Genomic DNA, 25112 nt, shown 5'->3' on the forward strand with positions numbered 1-25112 from the left:
TAAGAATTCTAAAGCTGATTTATTTGTAAGCATTAGACATGATGCCTCACATGACTCTCACTTAAGTTGTCAGTTTCAATGGTGAAATCCAGTTGGTTTAAAGCTAACATGCGTCTCTCTGATCTGAACGGTCACTACTTCAAGTCTACCCAGTCAATCATGAGTCAGTGGTAGTGCAGCCACTGCAGCTCAGGAAGTGAATTCTGGAGAGTTCCACATGAGTTTATAGAGATGTACATACTGTGGAGAGATGACCCCATTATAACAAGAATACACATTTATTTATTGCAGCAGGTCATTTACATATTGTTTTTTGTTTGTCACAAATTCTGTCATTCATGTGTTGCTAATTAAGACTAAGTGTAAAGTGATTTTGTTCAAAGTACCTTACTTAGAGTACTAGTATACTTTTACTCCTACTTGAGCAATGTTTTTTATTTAATAATAGTAAGTAAGGGTTTTGGTGGCTCTTCCCAGTGTAGTGTCTGTCCATTGAAAATACCAGTGCTTAATGTTTAGTCCTTCCATTTACAGTCACTTCAGATTATTTATACCACAGTAAACACATCCTCAACTGCCTCTTCATTTAAAACACTGAAATAACTAATTTCAGACATTTACAGAAAGGCTTTTCAGACTCAGATGAAATATTTCACCTTGTAACCATGGTAATAGCGCATTGAACATCTCGGAGCTGTGCATTCTGCAGTTTTCACACACTTCACGGACGAACATGGCAAGCGTTAAAACTGCTTAACGCACGGCTCCTTGTTTTTTAATGCTCACAAATCAGATGTTACCAATACCCTGAAAGTTACTCTTAGTGGTTACCCTTAGTAGTTTTATAAAATACTTTTTAACTCTTAATATTTTGGACCACTACTTTGTACTTCTACTTGAGTAATATTATTTTGAAGTAAAGTTACTCTAACTTGAGTATAATTGTTGGTCAATATGATCTCGTGCACCGTGCTCCATCTCCACTAGAGGCCGTCACAACCTTAATTCCTGTGGAAATTGACTTCATGAGCATTCAGCAAAAGCATAATAGTTTGTAGTTTAAAAAAGAGGAAAAAATAAATAAATTGAAGTTTGTTAGAATTCACAAACTCACAATGTCTGTTAATGTTAATCTCCCATATATTTGATAAAAAACACTGGTGTGTTTTAGAGAAATATTAAACAGCTAATTTCTTGTTTGTTCAAATATTTGGCAATGCATCAATATTAATGAATACACTTTTTATTATTAGGTCAAGTATTGGTGTCAGTGTGATGATTTTGGATTTACAATCTTCTAAATACAGAAAAGGAAAAAAAATAGAATATACCATAAGAAGCCAACATTGAAAAAAACATGTGAATTTTACTCCTTTGAATCAAGACAGTCCAGCAGAGCAATATTACAATGTTACCCAGTTTCGTCATTTTTGAAATATTGTGAATAGCCTGAAATTTGTCAATCCAGTTTATAGCTTTCCAAAAACTGCAAAAAGGAAATAGAAGTTTACATTATAATACAGTCTTTTATTGAGAGCCCAACAGTGACAGCTCAGATCAAGGTTTGTCCTCTGTCCTTTCCTTGTTTCCTTCATCATCTTCTAGCTCCTCTTCTCCTTCACTCTCCTCCTCTTCGCTCTCCTCCTCCTCGCTCTCACTGTAGTGGCAGTTGCGGTGGTTCGTGTTTACAAACAAGTCACTCTCGTCGTCCTCAGAGTCACTGTATTCACCCTCATCCTCTTCTTTATCATCATCTCCATTTTTCTCCTCTTCTGTCTTTTTGGGGTCAGTCGAGGTTTTGTCCTGCGCTGTGGCCTGGTCAGTGAATGCCTCTGGCCTGAAATGACAGCAGTGAACAATAATTAGTGGGGGTTTTCAAAAGACAAATATAAAATATAGTGCTCAAGAAGAATTAGAATATGGGTTTAAAAAAGCAAAACACTGCGATCTTGTCAACTGTTACCGTAAACATGCTTGTATATAGCAGTCTGAATTATGTAGACAAATTGTGCTCTACAAATAAACTTGCCTTGCCAAACATGGATACTTTCCAAAAGGTGTAATGCTAACTGTACTGTAACTTTGTCTGAGGCTTGGTTAAGACTTTAATCTGAGTTTATTTATTTTTTTCTTACATTACCATAAAGAGCTGTTAAACAAGTCCCTCTCAAATAACATTACAGTTTACAGTAAGTAAACTAGACGCAATAAGAGGCTGTGTTCATGTTCTAGAAATTTATTCTGTCATAATTTCAGATTCACGTTTGGTAGAACTATTCAAACTTATGATCCACCCATGTTGAACTTTATTATTATCTGTTGTTAGGGACTGGTTCTACAAACTTGCCATTGATCATGATAACACTAACACCTTTAGGGTCAGACATTGGGACCTCAAGCATATGGATCATGTCAGACTATCATATTATTATGTGTTTTTGCTTGATGTATGTACTTGGACATACCAGAGCTGTTGCTTCTGCAGATACTGGATGTGGTCTTTGTACAAAATGAAGCTGATCTCTGCCTTCACTTTTTCCCCTTCTTCAATCGGGTCCACGATAACAAAATCACCTGTACACAAATAAAAGAAGTTCTTAAAAGCTGTACTAAACAAAAAAGATGACAATATATTGGACTAAACAGATTAAAAAAGGATGCCACAATATGCATAGTTTAAAGGGCCTGTATTACACTAGTTTCTGATCTATCTGATAATGTTTCCTCATCACAAACAGACCTGGAGTTGTGTTTTACTTCATTTACACATGTTTAACACACAAACCCTGCACATTTGGTCTGAACTCTCTCTCATTAAACACTATTTCTCCTTGTGATGCCATGTGGTAATAGAGGAAGTGCTCCACTATGTTTTTTAACACCACACACTTTCACTAGAAGAATTTGGATGATTTCAGTTGTGGAATTGCCTATCTCTGCTAAACAAAAAGCAAAATATAGCTGTTCAACTTGGAAACCACTTCATTACATCACAAAGTGGAACTCATCATCTTGAAATTTGGTGATGTAGATAGATAAATAATAAAGGATTACTCAAACACGTGTGAATGAAACAAAACACAACTCCAGGTACGCTTTTGAGGAATTAACAACGTTATAACATGGGTAAAAGCTCACGAGAATTCATTCTGTGCAATATAGGTCCCTGAACAACAAAAAAGCAACATTACTATTAAATTGGTAAAAGAAAATGTTATATGAAAAGTATCTGTATCTAGAGGACTTCAGTCAGCACATGTTTACAATCGTATGACTTGGCGATTACTAAAATAACTTATAAGTTGTTAGTTGCAGCTTCATTAAAAACATTTTGTCATTGCTCACCTCTTTTGATCCAGATGTTTTTACGGAACTTCGTGGGCATGCTCACGAGGAAACTGTCCCCATCCGCGGTGACTATTTCATGCAGATTATTTCCCCGACTTCCAATCACCTGTCAGATTACAAACACCGAGGTAAATATTGGATACCCGGTTACAACAACACTTCAAATTATGAAAACCTACCTTTACTATTTGTTGATTTTCAGTCGGCGTTACGAAGTCTCCCAGAACCTCTTTGACGACGTGTTTGCGCTTTGTAGCTTGTGACATTATCTAAAATGATGTTTTACTCGATTTCCCCAACTGAAAAGTAAACGTTAGAGTCTATAGTTATTATAGAAAAGTAGGGAATCTTGTACAAATAAATGGAGAATGTTTCTACCATAAACAGGGCTATTATACTAGGTAGCAAACTATTTTATAACGTGGCCTAGTTACGTAACAAACTATTACCTTTTCAGATTGATATTTCCGATGTGACAGATTATTAATAAATCCAGTTTGAATGTTTTGTTAAAGAATTTAACAGTAAAATATGTCTCTGTACTTTGTCACTGCGGTAAACCCTCGTGGAGTCGGACCGGAATCACTAAACGCTCCATCGATACTTCGAAATAAAAGCACCTTATTTTATTACCTATAATAACTCTCACTTAATGTCACTAGTATATTATTTTTTATGAATAATATTTCTAATAATGTATATTTGGTCAGAAAAATATGTTTTAGTCCAAGTTATTAAGTGGTAGGCTTTTGGTGTGCTTTTATTTTTGTAGGTTTGAGGGAAAATTCGTTCTTATTCCGGATGTCAATGACTTGTGGGAAGTGGAGTCCTGAGCTGCATTCAAGAGCTCAGACGTTTTCTGGAAAAATCTGCAACATCTGTTAAACTGTACTTGAAGTGATGCAATAAAATAAATTAACTCTGCAATAGCATTAGGGTTAGAGCTCCATTTAGTCATTTAAATCTATTTGTGTTTATTTGTATGAAAATGTGTTTATTTTTACTTCAGAATTTGGCAGGAATTTCTGTCGATCTATATAGAGAGAGACTCTTGGTGATTGCTTTAATAATAAAATCAGGAATACAAATCATTTTAATTAAAAAAAAAAAATTATTCATCCTTATTTTACTTATTTTATAGTTTGAATACAGCAATGGCAAATTTCTCTTTGCATAATTAGATTTTTATGTGCACTTCAATAAAACTCACTCAAACACTTAACTTGGATAGCTACGGGTAAAATATTGCTTTAAAACAGATCAATGATTAATTGATTTCTTTTCACCAGAATAAAATAAAGAAGATATATGACACATTTCACTTTCCAACTTATCTTGTGGTTAAAACTAGCATCATCAGACTTAAATATCTGTTAATACTGACAGCAGGGGAGGTAGACAGGTGAAATATTCTTATGTTATATTTATGTGAGAATCAGTAGCATTGACATTGAAGGTGCTGGTGCCTGGCTTTGAATCCAGTTTGATGAGTGCTATTATGGAGATGTGAAATGTTTCAGTTGACCACAGCTGAAGAAGCCATTTTGTTTATTCCACAGGCGTTGGACCCTCTGTACAGGTAATAGTAACCCTGGAAATTAGAAAATTAACGGTTAATTATTTTATTTACTTATTAAAGGGCCCATATAATGCAAATTCTGATCTAAGTTATAATGTTGTTTCTTCATCACAAACAGACCTGAAGTTGTGTTTTGTTTCATTCACACGTTTAACACACAAACCCTGAATATTTAGGTTGAGTTCTTCTGAAAACACTCTGTTCCACCTTGTTTCAGCCTCGGAACTTCCAATCTCTACTGAACTAAAGGTAAAAAGTAGCTGTTAATTTGAAAACTTCATGACATCACAAGGTGGAACAGGGCATTTTGAGCTTTGGAGATGTAGAGAATAATAATAAATGGTTACTTAAACAAGTGTGAATGAAACAAAACACAGCTCAAAGTGTGTTTTTGATGAGTAACAACATTATAACAAGGCTTAAACCTCACAAGAATCCATTTTGTGTAATATAGAACCTTTGAATAAAAATTTTACCTTGACAGAAATTTCTTAACATTTGCCAAGAATCTATACCAACTAAATAAATCTGCATGTATGTTTATGTATATTTGTATACATTTGTAGCTTGTATATTTGGTTCAGTCCTGGTGCACTCCTGTTTTAGTCCTGGTTTAGTCCTGTCTTTGAGCTGGTTTAGTCCTGGTGCAGTCCTGATTTAATCCAGATTTAGTTCCTGGTTTAGTTTTGTTATTTGTCCTGGTTTAGTCCAGGTTTAGTTCAAGGTTTAGTCTTAAGTTGGTCTCAAGTCTGATGTGGTGCTTGTACAAGTATAAACTAGTCCTTAGACTGATATTGTAAGTACTTTTTAATAGGGCTGATGAAATAATTAGGACTTAATTTTAAAATAGAATATTTTTTACCTGCTCCCCATAATCCTCTCCCCAGCTGTTTTTGATGGCCCAGAATGGCACACCATTACCTATTAAAACAATTAGATAGAATACATGTAAATTAAAAGGTTTATAATGTCTCAAAATACAGCCTCAGATGAATGGATAGTGTTTCATATCACTTACGATTTCCATATCCAACCATGAGCACAGCGTGGTCAATCATCCAGGGGTTACAGAAGATTTTCAGAGGGTGTGATACTCCCCGTCGGTAAAACTACTCACATTTGAACAGTGAAGAAAAACACGGTATAAATAAGTGAATTAATACTATTGTTTGTGTTTTTGAGCCACAGACAAAGTGCTCACCTGCATCGCAAACGCATTCAGAGCCACAGACAATGGTCCATGTTCAGCCAACCAAGCAGCGATTTCTGAAAAGTAAAGAAATGTTATTGTGTTGTACTCTAACTAATGTATTCAAAACTTAAAGGTGCACTGTGTAACTTGTCCAGTGGAGGGTCTGTCATCTGCTTGTCTCCATGGAGATGTGTCTAGACCAGGGGTCAGCAACCCGCGGGTCCAGAGCCACATGCAGTTCTTTAGCACCCCCTAGTGGCTCCCTGTAGCTTTTTCAAAAATGAGTGAAAATGGAAAAGGAATGATTTTTTTGTTGTTGTTTTAATATGGTTTCTTTAGGGGTAAAACCCTCGTTCATCTCTGGTCATGGATCTGATCCATCAGCTGTGTGTGCAAATGCAAACACATGAAAAGTGTTTCAGCAGAACAAATAGATGAGCTGAAGTGGGGGTGGTGTCCGGTGCCTCCACCTGAGAAGCGCTTTCCCCCCAAAAAAACAAAACAAAAAAACACGTGCGCAGACGGACGCTCAGAACAACATAACGAACCAAACAGGATTCATGCTTCTGTCCGTATGCTTTGCACCACCTCGGAACAAGCCGCGGTCGAGCGCGGAGGACCGGAGCAACCCGCCCGGACCTGTGGTCCACAGCGCATTCTCACTTTTACCGCACGGAACCAGCGCACAGATGACTGTGCAGCGCAGTCGTCTGGTTCGGAGGTGGTGCAAAGCATCCGGACAGAAGCGTGAATCCCGTTTGGTTCGTTATATGTTGTTCTGAGCGGTCCGTCTGCGCACGTGTTTTTTTGTTTGTTTTTTTTGGGGGGAAAGCGCTTCTCAGGTGGAGGCACCGGACAACACCCCCCACTTCAGCTCATCTATTTGTTCTGCTAAAACACTTTTCATGTGTTTGCATTTGCACATACAGCTGATGGATCAATCCATGACCAGAGATGAACGAGGGCTCAGAGTTCAGTGATTTTACCACTTCTTTAACAGATCTCCGGAGAAGCGAGCCGCTCACTAATGCCTGTTTTTCAAGGTATTTGTGAGTAATACTTAGAACTGTAATAAAATAAATGCTACAGGTTTGAGTCTAATCCAGGTGCTCCCAGAGGCTCGGTGTAGTTATAACGGCATTCGATGGCGTATTTATCTGGGTTGATGTAAACGTTAACTTTTTTGAAAACGATGCTGTGTGCACGATGTTATTTTGGAAAACGGAGGGAGAGAAATATTCGTTTCTCAAAATACCCGTGTACGTGTAAACGGGGCCTAAATGACAAAGGAATAAACACTAACCACCTGATTTCAGTGGCTACAGACAGCGCACCGAGTATGAGAGGGTCGCAAAAGGGGTTTGTGTAATCATGAATGCTCATTTTGTATTTGTAGCCTACTTAGTCATTTTAATAGTAGACTTATATAGCTAATACACTGACAGCCTATGTTGCCTTCATATTAGGCTTATATAAGGCTTTAATTTTTTTGCGGCTCCAGGCAGGTATGGTTTTTGTTTTTTTGGGCCAATATGGCTCTTTGAACATTTTGGGTTGCCGACCCCTGGTCTAGAATGTTCCACAGTATGGCCATAAATCTCTATGGAGACTTGTAAGCCAAATTAGAAAGTTAGATTGTGGAGAGGCGACCCCCATCACAGTAAGAATTAATGTTTTTTAAGATATTTTCAAGCAATAAATAACACATGTACCGTATTTTCCGGGCTATTAGGCGCCCTGGATTATAAAACGTCATTGAATCGTCTATTTTCGAACTTTTTTCACAAATAAACCGCACTGGACTTTAAAGGAAACACAACAGTTCGATGACTCAGTCAGACTTTGTTTGGTACGTTCATGGTGACTCTCGGCTTTGTTCAGTTGTGGCGTGTAGGGAGGGTGCTGTCTGGGATCACTGGATTGCTGACGTGTTCGCAGTGACTCAGTTGTTCAGTTGTGGCACATTGGACTCGCTTTTTCGGTTCGTTCCTCTGTTCCGTTCCTCGTCAGCGTGGAGTGATGAGTGTGGCTGCGGGTGTTTTTCGCTGTGCGCGTCTAATAGCCCGGAAAATACGGTAGTTGAATAAATGCAAGACAGATTAGTTTAATACTGTGACCAATTTAAACCAAAGCATTAACATCTCCATAGAGACAAAGAGGTTGTGGCCCCTCTCCAGAATAGCTACACAGTGCACCTTTAACACACTGTTAACTGTTTAAAGATGAACTACAGTATGTAACTTTTTTGTTGAGAGTCCACCATCCACTTGACTCCATGTAGAGAATCTTCCACAGTATGACATTAAACATATCTATCCCATGTATATACTAGTATTCATATGTATTCATTTACAGGTATACAGTATCTTGCAAAACATGCATTCTTACTGTGAGCGGGGTTGCCTTACCACAGATCTGACCAGTAAATTGGTAAAGGTAAGCTGCTTGTCTTCGTGGAGATAAATATGTTTAATGCCATACTGTGCAACATTCCAGGAAAAGCAACAATGGGTAATGAGCAAACCATGGATGCTGGACTCTCTACTTAAAGGTGCACTATGTAACTTTTTGGTTGAGGGTCTGTCACCTGCTTGTTTCTATGGATATGTCATTGCTCTGCCTGGAATGTTCCACAGTATTACATTAAGCAGCTCTACATTACATTTATTAAATTACAAGTGGTTTTATAGCTCAAAAATACCTAAAAAAATCAGGCATTCTGACTGTGAGCGGGGCTGCCTCTCCACAGATCTGACTTGTAACTTGGTCCGGTTTAGTCTCCATGAACGGTTTAATACCAAACAGTGAAATATTCCAGACAAAGCAATATACAATATACATCTCCATGGAGAAAAGCAGGCCCTCCACCAGAAAAGTTACACAATGCACCTTTAAATCTTTAGAGATGAAGAGAGGTTGACATGGTGCAAAATTGCGCTGGATAGACAAATGGGTTAAAGCATTTGCTAAAGTTGTACTGGTGAACCTTTCTCATCCTTTGCAATCTCCACTGAGCTGTTGATGTAAGCAGCCACTTTCCCGGTGGTGAAGTCACATCTCTGCTTGTGTCCGGTGTATGAGTAATCATTCTCTGTCTCCAGACCACCTGAAAACAAGACACAATACTATTTAAAAGGCCAGTATTACATTATTTTCTGATCTATGTTATAATGTTGTTTTCATCACAAACACACCTGGAGTTGTGTTTGTTTCATTCACACATGTTTAACTCACAAACCAACTACATATTTAGGCTGAGATCTTCTCACAAACTGAAAACACTCCACACACCTCCACAAAATCCACACAACTTCACTAGAATCATTTGGATAATTTCAAACCTGGAACTGCCAGTCTCTATTGAACAAAAGATAAAAGGAGCTGTTAACATGAAAACTACCACTAGATGACATCACAAGGTGGGGCAGAGCATTTTCAGCTTTGGAGACAGACTAATAATACATGATTACTCAAACATGTGTGAACCAAACAAAACACAACTCCAGGTCTGTTTCTGAGGAGATAATGACATTCAAACATGTCTTAAAGCTCAGAAAGTCAATTTTGTGTGATAAAGGACCTTTAACTAGTTTAGGCCCTCTACTGACAACATGTAGCCAAAAAATAAGGTTACTAAGTTATAAACATGAACTACACTACGTACATGTCATTCAGTAGTTACATAATACAGAATGGGACCTTTAAGACAATGTTATAACAAACAGCTGTTCTTACCCAGTTTCTCAATAGCTTCATAAGCGTTTGAAGGCAGCCCTCCTCTGCAGGCCTGGTCCAGTCCATCACAGTCAACTAGCTCTAGAAAATATAATATTTCAACAGTTTAGAACCTGTTTAGGCATCTTTAGTCATTACATTACATTAGGATATGTACATTATATCGTTAAGCATATATTAATTTCACTCACACTGATGAGTCAAAGGTTCATTGTGTAATTTTTGTGGTGGAGGGTCAGTCAAATGCTCTTCTCCATGGAGATGTCATTGCTTTGTCTGGAATGTTTCACACTATGATGTTAAACCTTTCTATCTTCACAGAGACCAAACCAGACCAAGTTACAGGTCAGATCTGTGGAGAGGCGACCCCGCTCACAGTCTGTCTGTTTTTCTAAGTATGTTTTAGCTATAAAACCACCTGTAATTGATTAAATGCAAGGTAGAGCTGTTTAATGTGGGACATTCCAGTCAGAGAAGGTGACGGACCCCCAACCAAAACATTACATAGTGCACCTTTGAGCACAAACTAAAACTGATGAGTTATGAAAATAGATTAAATAATACTTAGCAGCTCAAGACACTGCTCTTTAGACAGGAATTTCATTAACTGTGTCTGTAATTCCTCTGTTCTTGTTTATGTTGTTTTTATGTTGTTTTGCTCTGTAAAGCACTTTGGGATTTTTTATTTGTGAAAGGTGCTATATAAATAAAGATTTACTTACTTACTGTATATAGTAATACTGTTATACTTTGTACTTTAACGTACCTTGTTCAGAGAGAGAGAGCAGAGAGCCATTTTTGAGGAACCACTGTCCCTCAATGTTCCCAATGACAGAAAATGCCCAACAAGACCCACACGCCCCCTGCAAAAACACAAACAAGAAACAGGCATTCAATGAAGAGGCGCCCCAAAACAAGAACACCTCTATGGACACAAGCAGGTGGCAAAGATCACTCTAGTTAAGATTTCACAAAACTGTTAAACGTTTTTTCCCAATTTGTCAATTTTTGAGGTTTAAAATTTTACTTCCTGGTTGGAAATCATGACATCACACTAGGGAATTCCATAACTGTTACCTAGCAACCATCTTGTACACTGGGCCAATACTCCTCTAATGTGCACACAGTATATAAAATAGAACTCTCTACTTCCTGTAATTTTCAACATATTTTTTAACTTTTTGACACAAATTGCTTCTGAAGTCAAAATTACAGAATCATCAAAGCCTGTAATACAAACTCTAATAATAAATTGGTGAAATATTAATTTATAGTAGCACTAGTTAAAGGCAGATCAGTGACCTGGTTCTTGACTGGGCCGACTGCTCCATGCTCCCTCCAGTCCCAGCTGTCGGGCGCGGGCTGAGCAGCAGGGGGCGCACTCTTCATCTGTCTGTGCTGTGTCCACTGACTCAGCATCGGGTTCAGATACACAGAACGAAATTCCTCCTCTGAGCACGAGACAGCAGAAAAATAAATGTGTGGAAATACAAAAAATGTCTACTGTTAGTTATAAAGAGTTCAGATTAGATCGTGTGAATTTAGTATAGTTTAAACATCCTATATTACGTGATAATGTTATAATGTTGTTACCTTCTCAAAAACATACCTGGAGTTGTGTTTTGTTTCATTTACACATGCTCTGTTCCACCTTGTGATGTCATGTAATGGGAGTTTTCAAATTAACAGCTCCTTTTACCTTTAGTTCAGTAGAGATTGGCAATTCCAGGATTGAAATTATCCAAATTATACTAGTGAAGGTGTATGGAGTTTAAAAACACAGTGGAGCACTTCTTGTTTTAACACATGACATCACAAAGTGGAAAACGTGTGATGAGAGAAGAAATCAGCCTAAATATGCAGCATTTGTGTATTAAACATGTGTGAATGAAACAAAACATAACTGATGAGTAAACAACATTGTAACAGAGATCAGAAAATAGCGTAACATGTGCCATTTTATCTGACAGGGAAGACTCTTCTTTACTTCAGAAAGTCAGAATTATTATTTTTTTGACACACAGAAGAAACAAACAAGTAAATACGCCTATATCTATTTAAACTAGCCACAACACCCAAATTAAGATTAAGTTGTTGTTTTTTTTATTTTAAGGGGGGAAAAAAAGGAACTGGAACTTGCAGTGCTGTAATTTATGCAATACAAGGTAAGCATAATAATATTTAAGATTTTACTAAAAAATAATCTTACTTATTACTTTGGCGAAGTTTATTTTCTGTACTTGCTGGTTGGATGCTGGCAGCAGATGGCATACAAAGAGGTAATTCCATAACTGCTACACTACACTGCATATTATAGTTATGATTAAATTAATATAACACCTTTCTCTTGTTAAATTAAGGTTTAAAATGCCTTCCTCAAGTGTAAATTGTCCTGCATTTCATCATTTTCAGTGTTCACGATGACATAAGTGGAGGTTTTCCGTTTTAGAATGCAACACTACTTCCAGTATTTTTGTACTTTTCTTTGCAACTTTTTCCCCCACAAACTGCCACTTTTCTTTTCTGCTCTGTCACTTTCTTGTCTCCATGGAGATATTATTGCGTTATCTGGAATGTTACACAGTATGGCATTAAACGTCTATCCAGCATTTATTTTATCAAGTTTTTTAAATTGGAAAAAATACCACAGAAACATGAATTCCCACTGTTACTGGGGTCCCCTCTTCACAGATCTGACCTGTAGCCTGGTGACGTCTCCATGAAGATAAATAAGCTTATAGCCATACTGTAGTCAGTCATTCCAGTCGAAAGGAATAACATCTCCATACAAGCAGGTGGTGGACCCTCTGCCAGTAAAGTTACGCAGTGCACCTTTAACTGATGTAAAATTATATCTACCACAGAGCTACTATCCCACTAAACCAAGTCATAATTAAAAGCATGAAAAGCTGCCATATGCACTTTAAACCCATAACCACAATATTTAGAGGTGCAAAATGACCAAGACCTTTTTGATTTCATCTTGTCTTATTGAGAAAATAACAAAAAAAATGTCTTTCAGCAATAAATTCCTGAACACAAACAAAAATAAACTTTAAATTATTGCTTCTTAACTGAAAACACAGTCAAATTTCTTCCTCCAAACCACAGACTGTAAACAGAAGTGGACTAAGTGAGTGTGATGTAACCCCTGGCGTTCGGCTCCAGTCAAATGAAGCTCACTGAGGCTTGCGGTTATAGGGGCGAATTTGTTTAACGGACAAAATTGTGAAATAAAAACACCAGGATAATGTAGAGCATGTTAGCTATTTCCATTTATATATACAGTCTATGGTCCAAATAAAAGTCTGACCTCCAAACCAAAAGTGCCTTTACTAACACAAGAGTGGCTGTAGACTTCTGATGATTCTTATAGACGTAATAAAAGGTCATAAAAGAGATAGACAGAGATAGATAGATAGATATTTTATTGATCTCGAGGGAAATTCAAGATCCATAATGTGGACAAATGCCTTACCAGTCAGATCACTGAACTTGGTGACTCCGTACTCCGCTGAGCCCTGGTCCAAAGACTGGAGCTTCTCTGCTGTCTTCAGGTTTTCATGAAAGATTTTCAAACGACGGTCGGCCTCTGAAAAAACATATCTAATTTAGAGTCTTACTTTATTATAGAGTTGTGCTTTCTTTTATATTTCCATGTGGCCTTATATCTGTGTAATCCGTCAGTAAAAGGGAAGTAAAAGTAGAGAAGAGGCTACTTAAGTATACCTTTTAAGGTTGATACTTTTTAAGTTTACACATTATGTTTGAGAGTAGGACTGAAAAGTAAAAGTGTTTTATATGATAGCTTGAGACCTGCTGAAAAGCCATTTATAGTTTGAGCAAAAAAAAAGATAGAATTAGAGACAGCTACAAAAAACCTTTATTAGACCTCTAAACATTCACAAAATACTTTTACTTTTTACTTTAAGTACATTTTAAACAGGTACTTTAACACTTTTACTTAAGTAATGTTTTTTTCTTGTGATGCGTTTACATTTGCTTGAGTATTTTTTTTGCTCTGGTATCTGTACTGTTACTTAAAGGTTCACTGTGTAACTTTTCTGGTAGAGGTTTTGTCAAATATTGTTCTCCATGGAGATGTTATTGCTTTGTCTGGAATGTTTCACAGTATGGCATTAAATCTTTCTATCTTCACAGAGACCAAACCAGACCAAGTTACAGGTCAGATGTGTGGAGAGACAACCCCGCTCACTGTCAAAATGTCCGTTTTTCTAGGTATTTTTAGCTATATAAAACCACCTGTAATTGAATAAATGTAAGGTAGAGCTGTTTAATGTCCTACTGTGGAACATTCCAGGCAGAGCAATGACATATCTATAGAAACAAGCAGTTGAAGGATCCTCCTCCAGAAAAGTTACACAGTGCACCTTTAAGTAACCAAACTGAGTATGTGTGTATTACATTGTAGCAATCATTGTTACTTACCATAGGCTGACCATAGGCTGAATAAAAAAGTGGATTAAGGCAGTGTAATGTCTCCCATAGCATATGTGTGTATTACACTGTAGTGAGTGACAGGAGTGACAGACCTTCTTGTGTGCTGTAGTCTTTGTTGTATTTCACCATGAACTCTTTAAACTGGCCCAACAGCTTCATAGACTTCACCTGCACAAGTTCAACAAGTTCAGTCATCAATATTTGTCTAGACCTTTGTTTAGACCATTTTTTGTTGTGGTTTAGTCTTGGGCTAAACCTGGTTTAGTCCTGATTTAGTCCTTGGTTATTTTTGGATCAAACCTGGATTAGACCGGGGTTTGACCTGGTTTAGTCTTTGTTTAGTCCTGGTTTATTCCTAGTTTAGTCCTGATTTAGTCCAGGTTTAGTCTGGGTGTACCTCTTCTGCTTGAGCAGACGAGTCCTGGATCTGGTTGGTTTCTTCAGGGTCCACTGTGAAAGAGAGTGCTCCATTATTCTTTGTATAAAATATCTTTTATTCACATGTTACACACAGACATGTGAATAAAATTGATAAAAATACAGACCATATAATTCCAAACAACTGATACAGTAATAGAAACTTTTAAAATATTTTGTAAATGTAAATATTTTGCTCTAAACTTTTGTCATTATCTTCTAATATCTAATGAACCGAAGCCCACTTTAATGCCCGTCCACATTCTGAAAGTCATTTTTCCCTTAATTTTTCTCATAATAAAATTAAACTATTATTATTATTTTTCTTTTTCAAATATTATGAGTAGTCAAAAGTAAAAATAGGCCTTGTGGTCATTAGTTACCACATAGCTGATTTGTCCCAAGCTTAATGAAAATAATAATAATAAAATATGGGGAAAATGAATGGAAAATTGCCTCCTGGAACCTTGCAATGGATCACTGCTAAACTCTGACTCGTATTGTAAACCAGTATTGAGTATTTGAAACCCACATTTAGGTTCACATTTCTGTTTGAGCAGAGTGGAGCTGCCCTCCCAGGGGATGTCCCAGACCTCGAACAGACAAACCTCCTTCTGAAATCACAAAATCACACAGTGAATAAACACCTGTTATACCAACATACCAACATGAATGTCACTACTGCAGATACAGCACACAGAGGGGAGGTTTCATTTGTCATTTAAATCACAAAGATAAGATAAACAAAGGCTGATGTTTGTCTGGATTACAAAATCAGAGGTGAAAGAGAGATTTTCTAAAGTTACAAATGTCACTCAACTACAGTTACTAGTACTGTAAAAAAAAAAAAAAAAAAAAAAAAAGTAAGATTATAAACTATTCCAAGTAGTACATATTGAGTGCTTTCCCTTCCTTTCCTTCACTACAACCAATACTGATGACTGTTATAAAAATCTACTACTATTATACTTCTACTATCACAGTACTGCCATAAATACTGCAATTGTTACTACAACCAGTCAGGCAAGCCCATTGATACACTTACACTACAATATTATTATAGTGGAGCTCAAAGTACCGCTCACTCCGTACTTCGCTACAGTTCTGAGAGTAAATCTTCCGCTCATTATTCACACAGACTTTTAAAAATTCAAATATTAAGATTTCAAAGGCATAGCAGAGTCTAACCAGCTATGCACTAGTATCCATAACGTGATTGTTTGAGGTCCAAAAAGCATTTTTATAACACAAGATTCAGTGAAATGCTTTAATAACTTTACAGTTTATAAAGAAACACATTTTCAAATAAAATGATTGATCTTGTAGTCCTAAGCAAGCTTTCAAACTTTAATATTATTATTATTATTATTATTTATGTTTTGTTTTTTTGTTTTTTTCACAAAGTCAATAGGAAAAATGAATGAGAAATTGACTTCAGGAAACAGGGGGTGGGCGGTCACTGTAAAGCTCCATTGATACTAATCAATTTATAATTGTGATTTAAATTATTTCTCTATGCATTTACATTTTATTGTAATTGAAAACTGATCTGAATAATAAACATATGTAATAAACACATTTAAAAACATTATTACAAGATTACATGATTGAATAACTACAATTCTTTAGTGACAAAGAAAACAGACTTTCTTTTGCTGCTATGAGTTAAGTCCAAGTCACAAGATCAGGAGTGTGAGGACGGAGTGAACAAATAAAGGACACTGTTGCAATTACATTTAACCCTGAGTTCACAGACTTCCTCATTCTGGTCAGACCTGGTCCAAACGCCAAACTTCCCCGAACACTTAAAAAACATTTAAATTAACTAAAATAAACCACAACACAAAACAGTGCAGCGAACCTTGAGTCTCTGTGGCTCTGGATCAAAGTCACAAGACCGGAACGTGGCTGACTTCTTACACTGTGTGTTACTGAGCTCCACTGTGAGGGAGTAACGAATGCCTTTCACCACCTAAAAAACAAATACACATTTATGACAATATATCACTTAATTACTGGCAGTCCTGTTCTGTCTGAAAGATTAGAGATTAGAGAGGGCATAGTTTGTCAGTTTGGTTTATTAAATCTTTGATTGCTCTTACACTTATGGTACATAGACCATAGAAAAATTTGGACTAAACTGAGACTAATTTCAGAGCCAATCCTGGACTAGACCAGAACTAAACCAGGACTAGAACAGGACTAAACCAAAACTAGAACAGGATCAAACCAAGTCTATATCAGAACTAAACTGGGCTCAAACCAGGAGTGTGAGCAAGTTTATAATTGATTGACTACCAGGTTGAAGCCGTGCTTACATAAACGTTTAGAAGTGTTCAGAATCTTTTTATTCACTGATAATCATTAACTATACTTAAGTGTAGTGTTGTGTGTTTCTATTTAACAAGTAGCCTGTTACATTTTTTGCTTCTGAATTGTAAGTTGGTGAAATAACAGGACAACTGTTTTTTTGGGTTTTTTTTTTAGGACAAACAGTTACACAATCAAAGAGACAAAGGACTAGACAGCACATCACATTCTTGTGATTCTGGTATCATGAATAGTCTAATACCTGCTAGCATATGATAGGTAATAAAATATTAACAGTTTTGTAAAGGTTTTGGTGGAGCTGCAGTCTATTTCAGGAATAACAGGATATTGATAGAAATCCATGTAATTTGTAAAGTACCCAAATGGAATTAAGGAATTAAATATTTGCCGGAAAGAAGCCATCCGTAGAATTAGGGCATTTGTGTTTTAATTCATTCTTTATTTAATCAGCTACTATCTCTCATAACTCATAGACATGCTATTGCTTACTTTATTGACAAAGTAGGATCTGGTATAGGTCTTCATTTCATTATGATGACACAAACACTTGGCTTGTTGAGGACATAATGTACTTCAATGTAGCAGGCCCATTATGAACGATAGTACAGTGTCGTTGTTGTTGTTCTGACAGCAGATCCTGAACGCACCATCACTCACTGTCCCATGACGAAGCGATTAACACTAACATAGCTCTCTATGGAATAATGCGTTGTTACATTAGCCTCAAGTTACACGTGTATTCCTAAGTACTTAAAAATATTAGTTTATTTTAAGAAATCCATGAAGCAGTTCTATTTTTATCTGCATGTTGTTATGTGAATGACCTGTTTAGTGGCGGAGATCAGTCGGCTGACTCTGCGCAGATGCATGGCGTTAGAGCCCCGATTGTAGCGCTCTTCGGCGAACTGCAGCACTCTCCTAAGACCGGGGTCCGAGTTCTGGAGCAGGGTAGGAGATCCAGGGGCCGGCTCGGTGTCCTGGGTCCGGGGAGGGGAGCCTGGAGGTACGAACAGAGGACGCTGGAGATCTATGCCGAGCGCCACAGACACAACCAGACACAAGAAAAACAGCAGATTAACGCGAAATGAAGCCGCCATTTCGGCCTCTGACAGCGGAGTAAGAAGACAAAGGGAATACGATCAATAAAACTCCGATTATACAAAGAGATGTTTGTTTAGAGTTGGAGAAATCGATAATAAAGTCTCCACGAAGCTAGATGCAGCGGTGATGTGTTGCCAAACAAACGCAGCCAGGGCCGGGGGCGGAGACACGAGGTGTGTTCAAAAAGCTCTGGAAAAAAGTGAACAGCGTAGTAATAACACACTACAAATGTGTAGCGACCTACAAACTGTCGCAATGCTTTATGGGATTGTTTTTATTTGGGGCTAGTTATTCACAGGCAGTCATTTTCGGGGGGGAGAGTTCAGACCATGAGTTAGGCAGGAGTGTTTGAAATTTAACCCTGCACTGTTGCTATTGTGCCGGTTTTATTAAAGCTGAAATACGAGCGAACCTGTTCTCACGGTTTTCATTTCGTAACTGCCGTTACAATATTGTTCTAACATTATGGGAAGAATTATGTTTGTTATGTTTGAGTTTTATTTCTGTGTTTCTATGTATAAAACTCTTTCTCAGAAATCATATTGTGCTATTAAAAGTGTTTTTATAAACTATAAACTAAACTGTATTACCTTTATGATGTGTAGTACTGCTGCTGCTTATGGCCATCTTGGGCTTTCAGAGCTGCAACATTGCAGGGGCGACCAACACAGACGATGAGGTTTAGTTTAGTTTAGTTTATTAACCCTCCCGCGCTCCTGCTGGGTCAAACAGACCCAAAATTGTGTTTTTTTCCTTCATTTAAAGCCCTCCCGCTCTCCTGGTGAGTCAAACAGACCCAAAATTGTGTTTTTTTTCCTTCATTTAAAACCCTACTGCTCTCCTGCTGGGTCAAACAAACCCCAAATTGTTTTTTATTTATTTATTTATTTAATCACTCCTTGGGCCTGTGTACAACAGCTGTCTCATTTTCGTGCATGCACTACTGACTGCATACAGCAGGGGGCAATATTTTTTTTATTTTAATAAAGTGTCTATTAAATGAAGGGGGAAAAAATTATTTCGGGTTTGTTTGACCCAACAGCAGAGTGGGAGGGTTAAATGAAGGAAAAAACACAATTTGGGGTCTGTTTGACGGAAATTTTTTAAAGACCCGGAAAAGTTCTTCTCCTCTTTCCTGTCACAATAAGCTTTTTTTTTTTTATGATGAGAGTAACTATAGTAACTGTTCATAGTTCTGTTTCAGACATGTCCTCCTCCACCACCACCACCACCACCAGAGGCCTGAGCTCTGAGGAGACGTTCCTGTGCTCCATCTGTCTGGAGGTGTTTGAAGAGCCAGTGTCCACTCTGTGTGGACACAACTTGTGCAGACGCTGCATCTCTCAGGCCTTGGACACTGATGAGCCCTGCTGCACATGTCCTCTGTGTTATGAGGTGTTTCACAGCAACAGCAGACCAGAGCTCAAGGTCAACATGCTCCTGAAGAAGGAGATGGCCTCAGGGACTAACCTGCAGAAGAACAAGAGCAGCAGCTGCAGCTCTATGGAAGACAGGCCAATGTTTTAAGATGAACGGTGCTACAAATCCCAACGGGTCATAGACTGAAGCTACGGTGCACAGGACTCTTCTTCTTGTCATAGGGTGCTCTTTTACTGTTATTCGGAACTGAAACTCATCAGAAGACATGCACCACTGCACACCAAGAGCTCTTTCCAGGAGTGGCTCTCCAAATGCTAAGTCCAGATCTTTAACACTTTCACCACACTCTTCTTTGGGTAGTGATTTTAACACATTTTCATTGTTTGATATGAATTTATGGAGTCTTAGTTTACCTGTTGTACAAAGCTCTCTTGCTTCTTTGACTAGTTTTATTGCTTCTTCTTCTGACATCATACTGACAAGCCCATCATCTACATAAAAGTTCTTTTGAATGAACTTAACAGTACCTGGGTCAAACTTGTCTTCACCTTGTGTGGCTAGATGTTTTAAGCCAAAGTTAGCACAGTCAGGTGATGAGGCTGCACCAAAAAGGTGAACCTTCATGCGGAAGACCGAGGGGTGGAGTGCTTATATCACCATACTCCCACCATAGAAAACGTAAATAGTCCTGGTCTTATGGTCTAACATGGAACTGGTGAAACATACGTTCCACATCACACATTACAGCAACTGAACCCTTCCTGAACCTACAGAGTACTCCCACCAATGTATTTGTGAGGTCAGGCCCTGTGAGCAGGTGTTCATTTAGTGAAGTGTCCTTGTATTGTGCAGAGGCGTCAAACACTACATCCTCTGACTCAGCACTAAACAAAAGAAAAGGAAAAAATGTTAGCTTGTGTGCTTGTGTAAAACTTGTGTATTACATATGTACTACAACAAGTCTAAGTCTAGTGCAGCAGGAGCAAACACAATGCACAACCCCATCCCCCACCCAAATGGTGTCAAGATATTATGACCTCACTAATGAGGACAACCACACATCCCAAACCACTTCATCCCACTTTACACATGTAGTTTGTAGCTAATTATTACAAACAACAACATACATGTCATAAGTCTAGTGCAACACAGGTAAAGTTGTCTGAAGTTCACAATCTCATCCCCCACCTAAATGATTATACCCCTCACGCATCAAATAAAACTGTATCCAAACAATACGTAAATAGGCATTACGCATGCTACTATTATGTATTTACTCCCGTTTACTACAAGTGTTGCATGATGTTTGCTCTAAATAATTATGAAATATTTGCTACTTACTCTTCAATAGGGTCCAGACCCTCCAGGTAATCCAACTCTTCATCTGTATAAAAAGTGTCCACATCGGACTCGGCGTCACAGCCAGGCTCCGTTACCATCGCCACTGCTTCCAGCAAGGAAAGTGACGCTTTGCGTGCCATTTCTGTTCGTTCGTTCTTTCTTTCTTTCTTTCTTCTGATAGACTTCCCGGAGCTCTTTATCCTCCGTGCGCAAAACAACAATGCCTTGGCACACGAATGTGCGCCGGGTCTACGCCAAGCGCGCATCTGCGCGCACCTGCTCACACCCGCGCGCACCCCGATTCATTGCTCGACACTAGGCTGTTTACGTCCTGTTGGGTGTATTATGTATCATTTGCAAGTTAAAAAAAAAAACTTTTCAAATGAGATGCGTAATTTGCCATTTACTTGAGAAATAATGGTACTTAGGCCTGCTTCATCGAATGCTATGAGCACAGTAGCTCAGAGGAGTAAGCTATCTTCACTTACAACAATCTTTGGCAAAGTTTGAAATGAAAATGGATGGAGCGCGTCACGCGCCGAAGAACGAAGTTCCTATTGGACACCTGTTTTCACTACGTCACCACGCAGCGTGCGTGTGACGTAGGATGATGCCGGAAAGATGCTCGTAAAGCCACGGGTCTTAAAAAAAAAAAAAAAAAAAAAAAAAAAAAAAAAGCCACGGGTCTTATCTATACAAGGGGAAAAAATTAAGTCTCTATCTTTTATGGTTAAAAAGTTATGCGCGGTTATGTAAAACATGTCCGCCGGTATCGTATACGATACCGTCGGTCTGGAAGGGTTAATGTTCACACTGGAGTCACATACAAGTCACATTTAATTGGAAATGTGAACGACCTCGCAAAAACATCAGATTTCATGAAAAAAAAAAATCCGAATTGAGCGTTAAGTCCTGCAGTCTGAACGAAGCCTTACTTACTATAACTATGGACTTGTTGTGTTGGTGAACAAATTGACCCATGTCTAATACTAAACTTTTAAAAATCTGTCTTATTTAACATCCGCTTTTGTTGTCATTCATGTTCAGGTGTTTGTGGTGACGGAGTTGTGCGACAACGGAGACCTCTCTAAGCACATAAAAGCCAAAGGCCCACTGTCTGAGGAGTTCAGTAAAAGAGTCTTCGTCCAGCTCTGCGACGCCGTTCAGTATCTCCACCGAATCGGAATCGTGCACCGAGATCTGAAATGCGAAAATCTAGTTTTGGATCGAAATAACAACATTAAAGTGTGCGACTTCAGCCTGAGCAAGAGACTGAGCTACACAGACGGACAACTGGATTTAAGCAAAACCTTCTGCGGCACCAGTAACTACATGGCTCCAGAGATCTTACGCAGTTTAGCATACAACCCCGTAGTGACTGATGTCTGGAGCATGGGGGTAATCCTGTTTAAAAATGCTCTACGACGCCTTTCCATTCTCCTCAACGAGAGCTCTCAAGATGGCGCACGTTAAAATGACACGCCACATAAAAATTTCCCAGACACACCCCACGTCTCACTCGAGGCCGTGGAGCTGATTCAGAGCATGCTTCACCCAAACGCGGCGCATCGGACCAGCATCCCCCGCATCCTGGAGAGTCCGTGGATGATGCAGGACGAGCGGGTAGAGGGCGCCGCCGAGTCTTCCGAAGCAAAAGGAGGAGAGAAGACTGGTGAAGATAACAAGGATTCTGATGAAGCAATGTGAAACTGTCACGGCAAAAGCGCAAACGTCAAGAGGAGATGATGGTTTTTAATAAACTGTTTATAAAATGTATGTATCAAAGATTAAAAGTTCAAGTTATTTCTTATAATAGACATAATTATATAGAATTGTGACATTTGTTGTAGTCTCTGCTGTTGTGAACTTAAGGTTACTTACTTAAAGTCGGGCAGCAGTAGCTAAGTTGGTAGTGTTTGTCCACTGATGCAAAGGTTGGTGGTTTGAATCCCACTCTCAACATAAACATCATTGTTAGATTCACTGACTGTTACGTCCCCTTTGCTAGAGGAGAAAGGGAAGTAACAATAAAACCAGGATGTTTAAGGTTTAACAGTGTAGGAAAGAACAAAAAAATTGGCATTTAAGGAGAAAATAAAAAGGATTTAAACAAAATAATCTAATAACTAAGGAGCCCTAACTAAGTACAACATAACAAAATCTAACTCAAGTTGTACTGCGAACAAAAAGGAGTCTCAAAGAACTAAAGGAGGCAACAGCCGGCAATATAACGAAACGAGACAACCCAAAACATCAAATAAAAAGGCTCGGCTGGATCACTGCTCGCCCTTTTTGTTTTAGTTGTAGAGAAGCAACGACGAGGAAATCTTCACATAAGAAGTTTTGTCTGATAAAAGAAAATAAAAAGCCCAGACTTTAGTTAACTGTATTAAAAATATTATTGATAAAAGACGAGGAGACACTGACTGGTTTAGTCCTGGTTTAGACCTGGTTTTAGACCTGGTTTAGTCCTGGTTTAGACCTGGTTTTAGACCTGGTTTTAGACCTGGTTTAGACTTGGATTAGACTTGGTTTAGACCTGGTTTAGTCCTGGTTTAGACCTGGTTTAGTCCTGGTTTAGACCTGGTTTTAGACCTGGTTTTAGACTTGGTTTAGACTTGGATTAGACTTGGTTTAGACTTGGTTTAGACCTGTCTTAGTCCTGGTTTAGTCCTGGTTTAGACCTGGTTTTAGACCTGGTTTAGACTTGGATTAGACTTGGTTTAGACTTGGTTTAGACCTGGCTTAGTCCTGGTTTAGTCCTGGTTAGAGCCTGGTTTAGTCCTGGTTTAGACCTGGTTTTAGACCTGGTTTAGACTTGGATTAGACTTGGTTTAGACTTGGATTAGACTTGGTTTAGACCTGGTTTAGTCCTGGTTTAGACTTGGTTTAGACTTGGTTTGGACCTGGTTTAGTCCTGGTTTAGACTTGGTTTAGACCTGGTTTGGACCTGGTTTAGTCCTGGTTTAGTCCTGGTTTAGTCCTGGTTTAGACTTGGTTTGGACCTGCTTTAGACCTGGTTTTAGTCCTGGTTTAGTCCTGGTTTAGTCCTGGTTTTAGACCTAGTTTAGACTTGGTTTAGACCTGGTTTTAGACCTGTTTTTAGACCTGGTTTAGACTTGGATTAGACTTGGTTTAGACCTGGTTTGAACCTGGTTTAGTCCTGGTTTAGCCCAAAATGTGAAAACAGGAAAATACCTCCGTGTAATCCATTCATTTCAACAAAGTAACTGTAATCCAATTACCACTCACTGAAACAGTAACTGTAACTGAATACAGTTACTCATAATTTGTACTCTGATTATGTAACTCTGGTACATGTAATCTGTTACTCCCCAACACTGAGTATTTTATAAAAACATGTATATTTTTAGGGGAAGCAGCAAGTCTTCTCAAGTCACAGGTCTCAAGTCCGAGTCATTGACCTTCAAATCCAAGTCAAGTCCCAAGTCTTTGTCTTGTCAAGTCTCAAGTCCTAAAACTAGTGACTCAAGTCTGACTCGAGTCCAAGTCCAAGTCCCCAACGCTGAGGACCCCCTCCCTTATAAATAACAATAAAACAAATAAATACAATAATGTAAAAAGTAAAAGTATCTAGGGAAATACAGCTGCTGGTAATAATAATAATATTTCTTGAATTTGTTGTTGACAAGTTTGATAAAATCTTATTATCGATCCATGAATGTTTGACTTTTGGTGGTTTTGCATCACAACTATTGCGAAAAACTCAAAATACAAGAGAAGTCTATTTATATGCGTGTGAAATCAAAATGGCTGCTCTCCTCCCGCGGACCCTGCAACGACATAACCTTACACCAAGACAAATATTAAGGTTTATTTTTTCAGAAATAGCGCAATTTTGTGTCTGGAAGTGTACGGATCGTGAGCTGCTAGCTACAATTACCCAAATTAGCATTCCCAGTAAAAATCCTCGTACGTTTCCTTGGTTACGGTTACTTTTTGCGCAATTCGCTTTTGTATCGTCGTGCAAAACGCAACTCATATTTATAATTTTGCATCATTTAGGAGTTAAAAAGGTGACTCGACAACGCAGCTAGTTGACCTCAAGTAACCTATGTACATGCCCCCACGTTTATTATTAATGCACAATAACAAAACTAGAAAAACTAAGTGGATTCTGTAATTGCAAAAACAATACGCACTTTCAGAGTTATGCATTGCAGCGTTTAGATCGTCATCAGGGTAAATAAAGTGTTAAATACATTG

The 25112-nt window shown here is 38.2% G+C and overlaps 2 protein-coding genes across 2 annotated transcripts; both read right to left on the reverse strand.

The window, feature by feature from the left end:
- Positions 1-1227: 1227 nt before the first annotated feature.
- Positions 1228-4324, reverse strand: eif1ad (eukaryotic translation initiation factor 1A domain containing). The gene is made up of 5 exons (XM_020917883.2): positions 3798-4324; positions 3528-3647; positions 3346-3454; positions 2466-2574; positions 1228-1837 (listed from the first exon to the last, which is right to left on the reverse strand). Exons 2-5 carry the CDS (start codon positions 3612-3614, stop codon positions 1558-1560), a joined length of 585 nt encoding a protein of 194 aa, XP_020773542.2. The 5' UTR covers positions 3615-3647; positions 3798-4324; the 3' UTR covers positions 1228-1557.
- Positions 4325-4459: 135 nt separating this feature from the next.
- ctsf (cathepsin F) lies at positions 4460-18330 on the reverse strand. The gene is made up of 14 exons (XM_055158881.1): positions 17888-18330; positions 16594-16704; positions 15265-15346; positions 14713-14765; positions 14408-14483; positions 13333-13446; positions 11157-11305; positions 10621-10717; positions 9855-9935; positions 9106-9225; positions 6129-6193; positions 5946-6036; positions 5790-5848; positions 4460-4939 (listed from the first exon to the last, which is right to left on the reverse strand). The coding sequence occupies exons 1-14, from the start codon at positions 18158-18160 to the stop codon at positions 4865-4867; spliced, it is 1446 nt and encodes a 481-aa protein (XP_055014856.1). The 5' UTR covers positions 18161-18330; the 3' UTR covers positions 4460-4864.
- Between the last annotated feature and the right edge of the window lie 6782 nt (positions 18331-25112).

The sequence above is a fragment of the Boleophthalmus pectinirostris genome, unplaced genomic scaffold, assembly GCF_026225935.1.
Source record: "Boleophthalmus pectinirostris isolate CB_2022bp ecotype Guang Dong unplaced genomic scaffold, ASM2622593v1 HiC_scaffold_23, whole genome shotgun sequence".
Taxonomy (NCBI): Eukaryota; Metazoa; Chordata; class Actinopteri; order Gobiiformes; family Gobiidae; genus Boleophthalmus; species Boleophthalmus pectinirostris.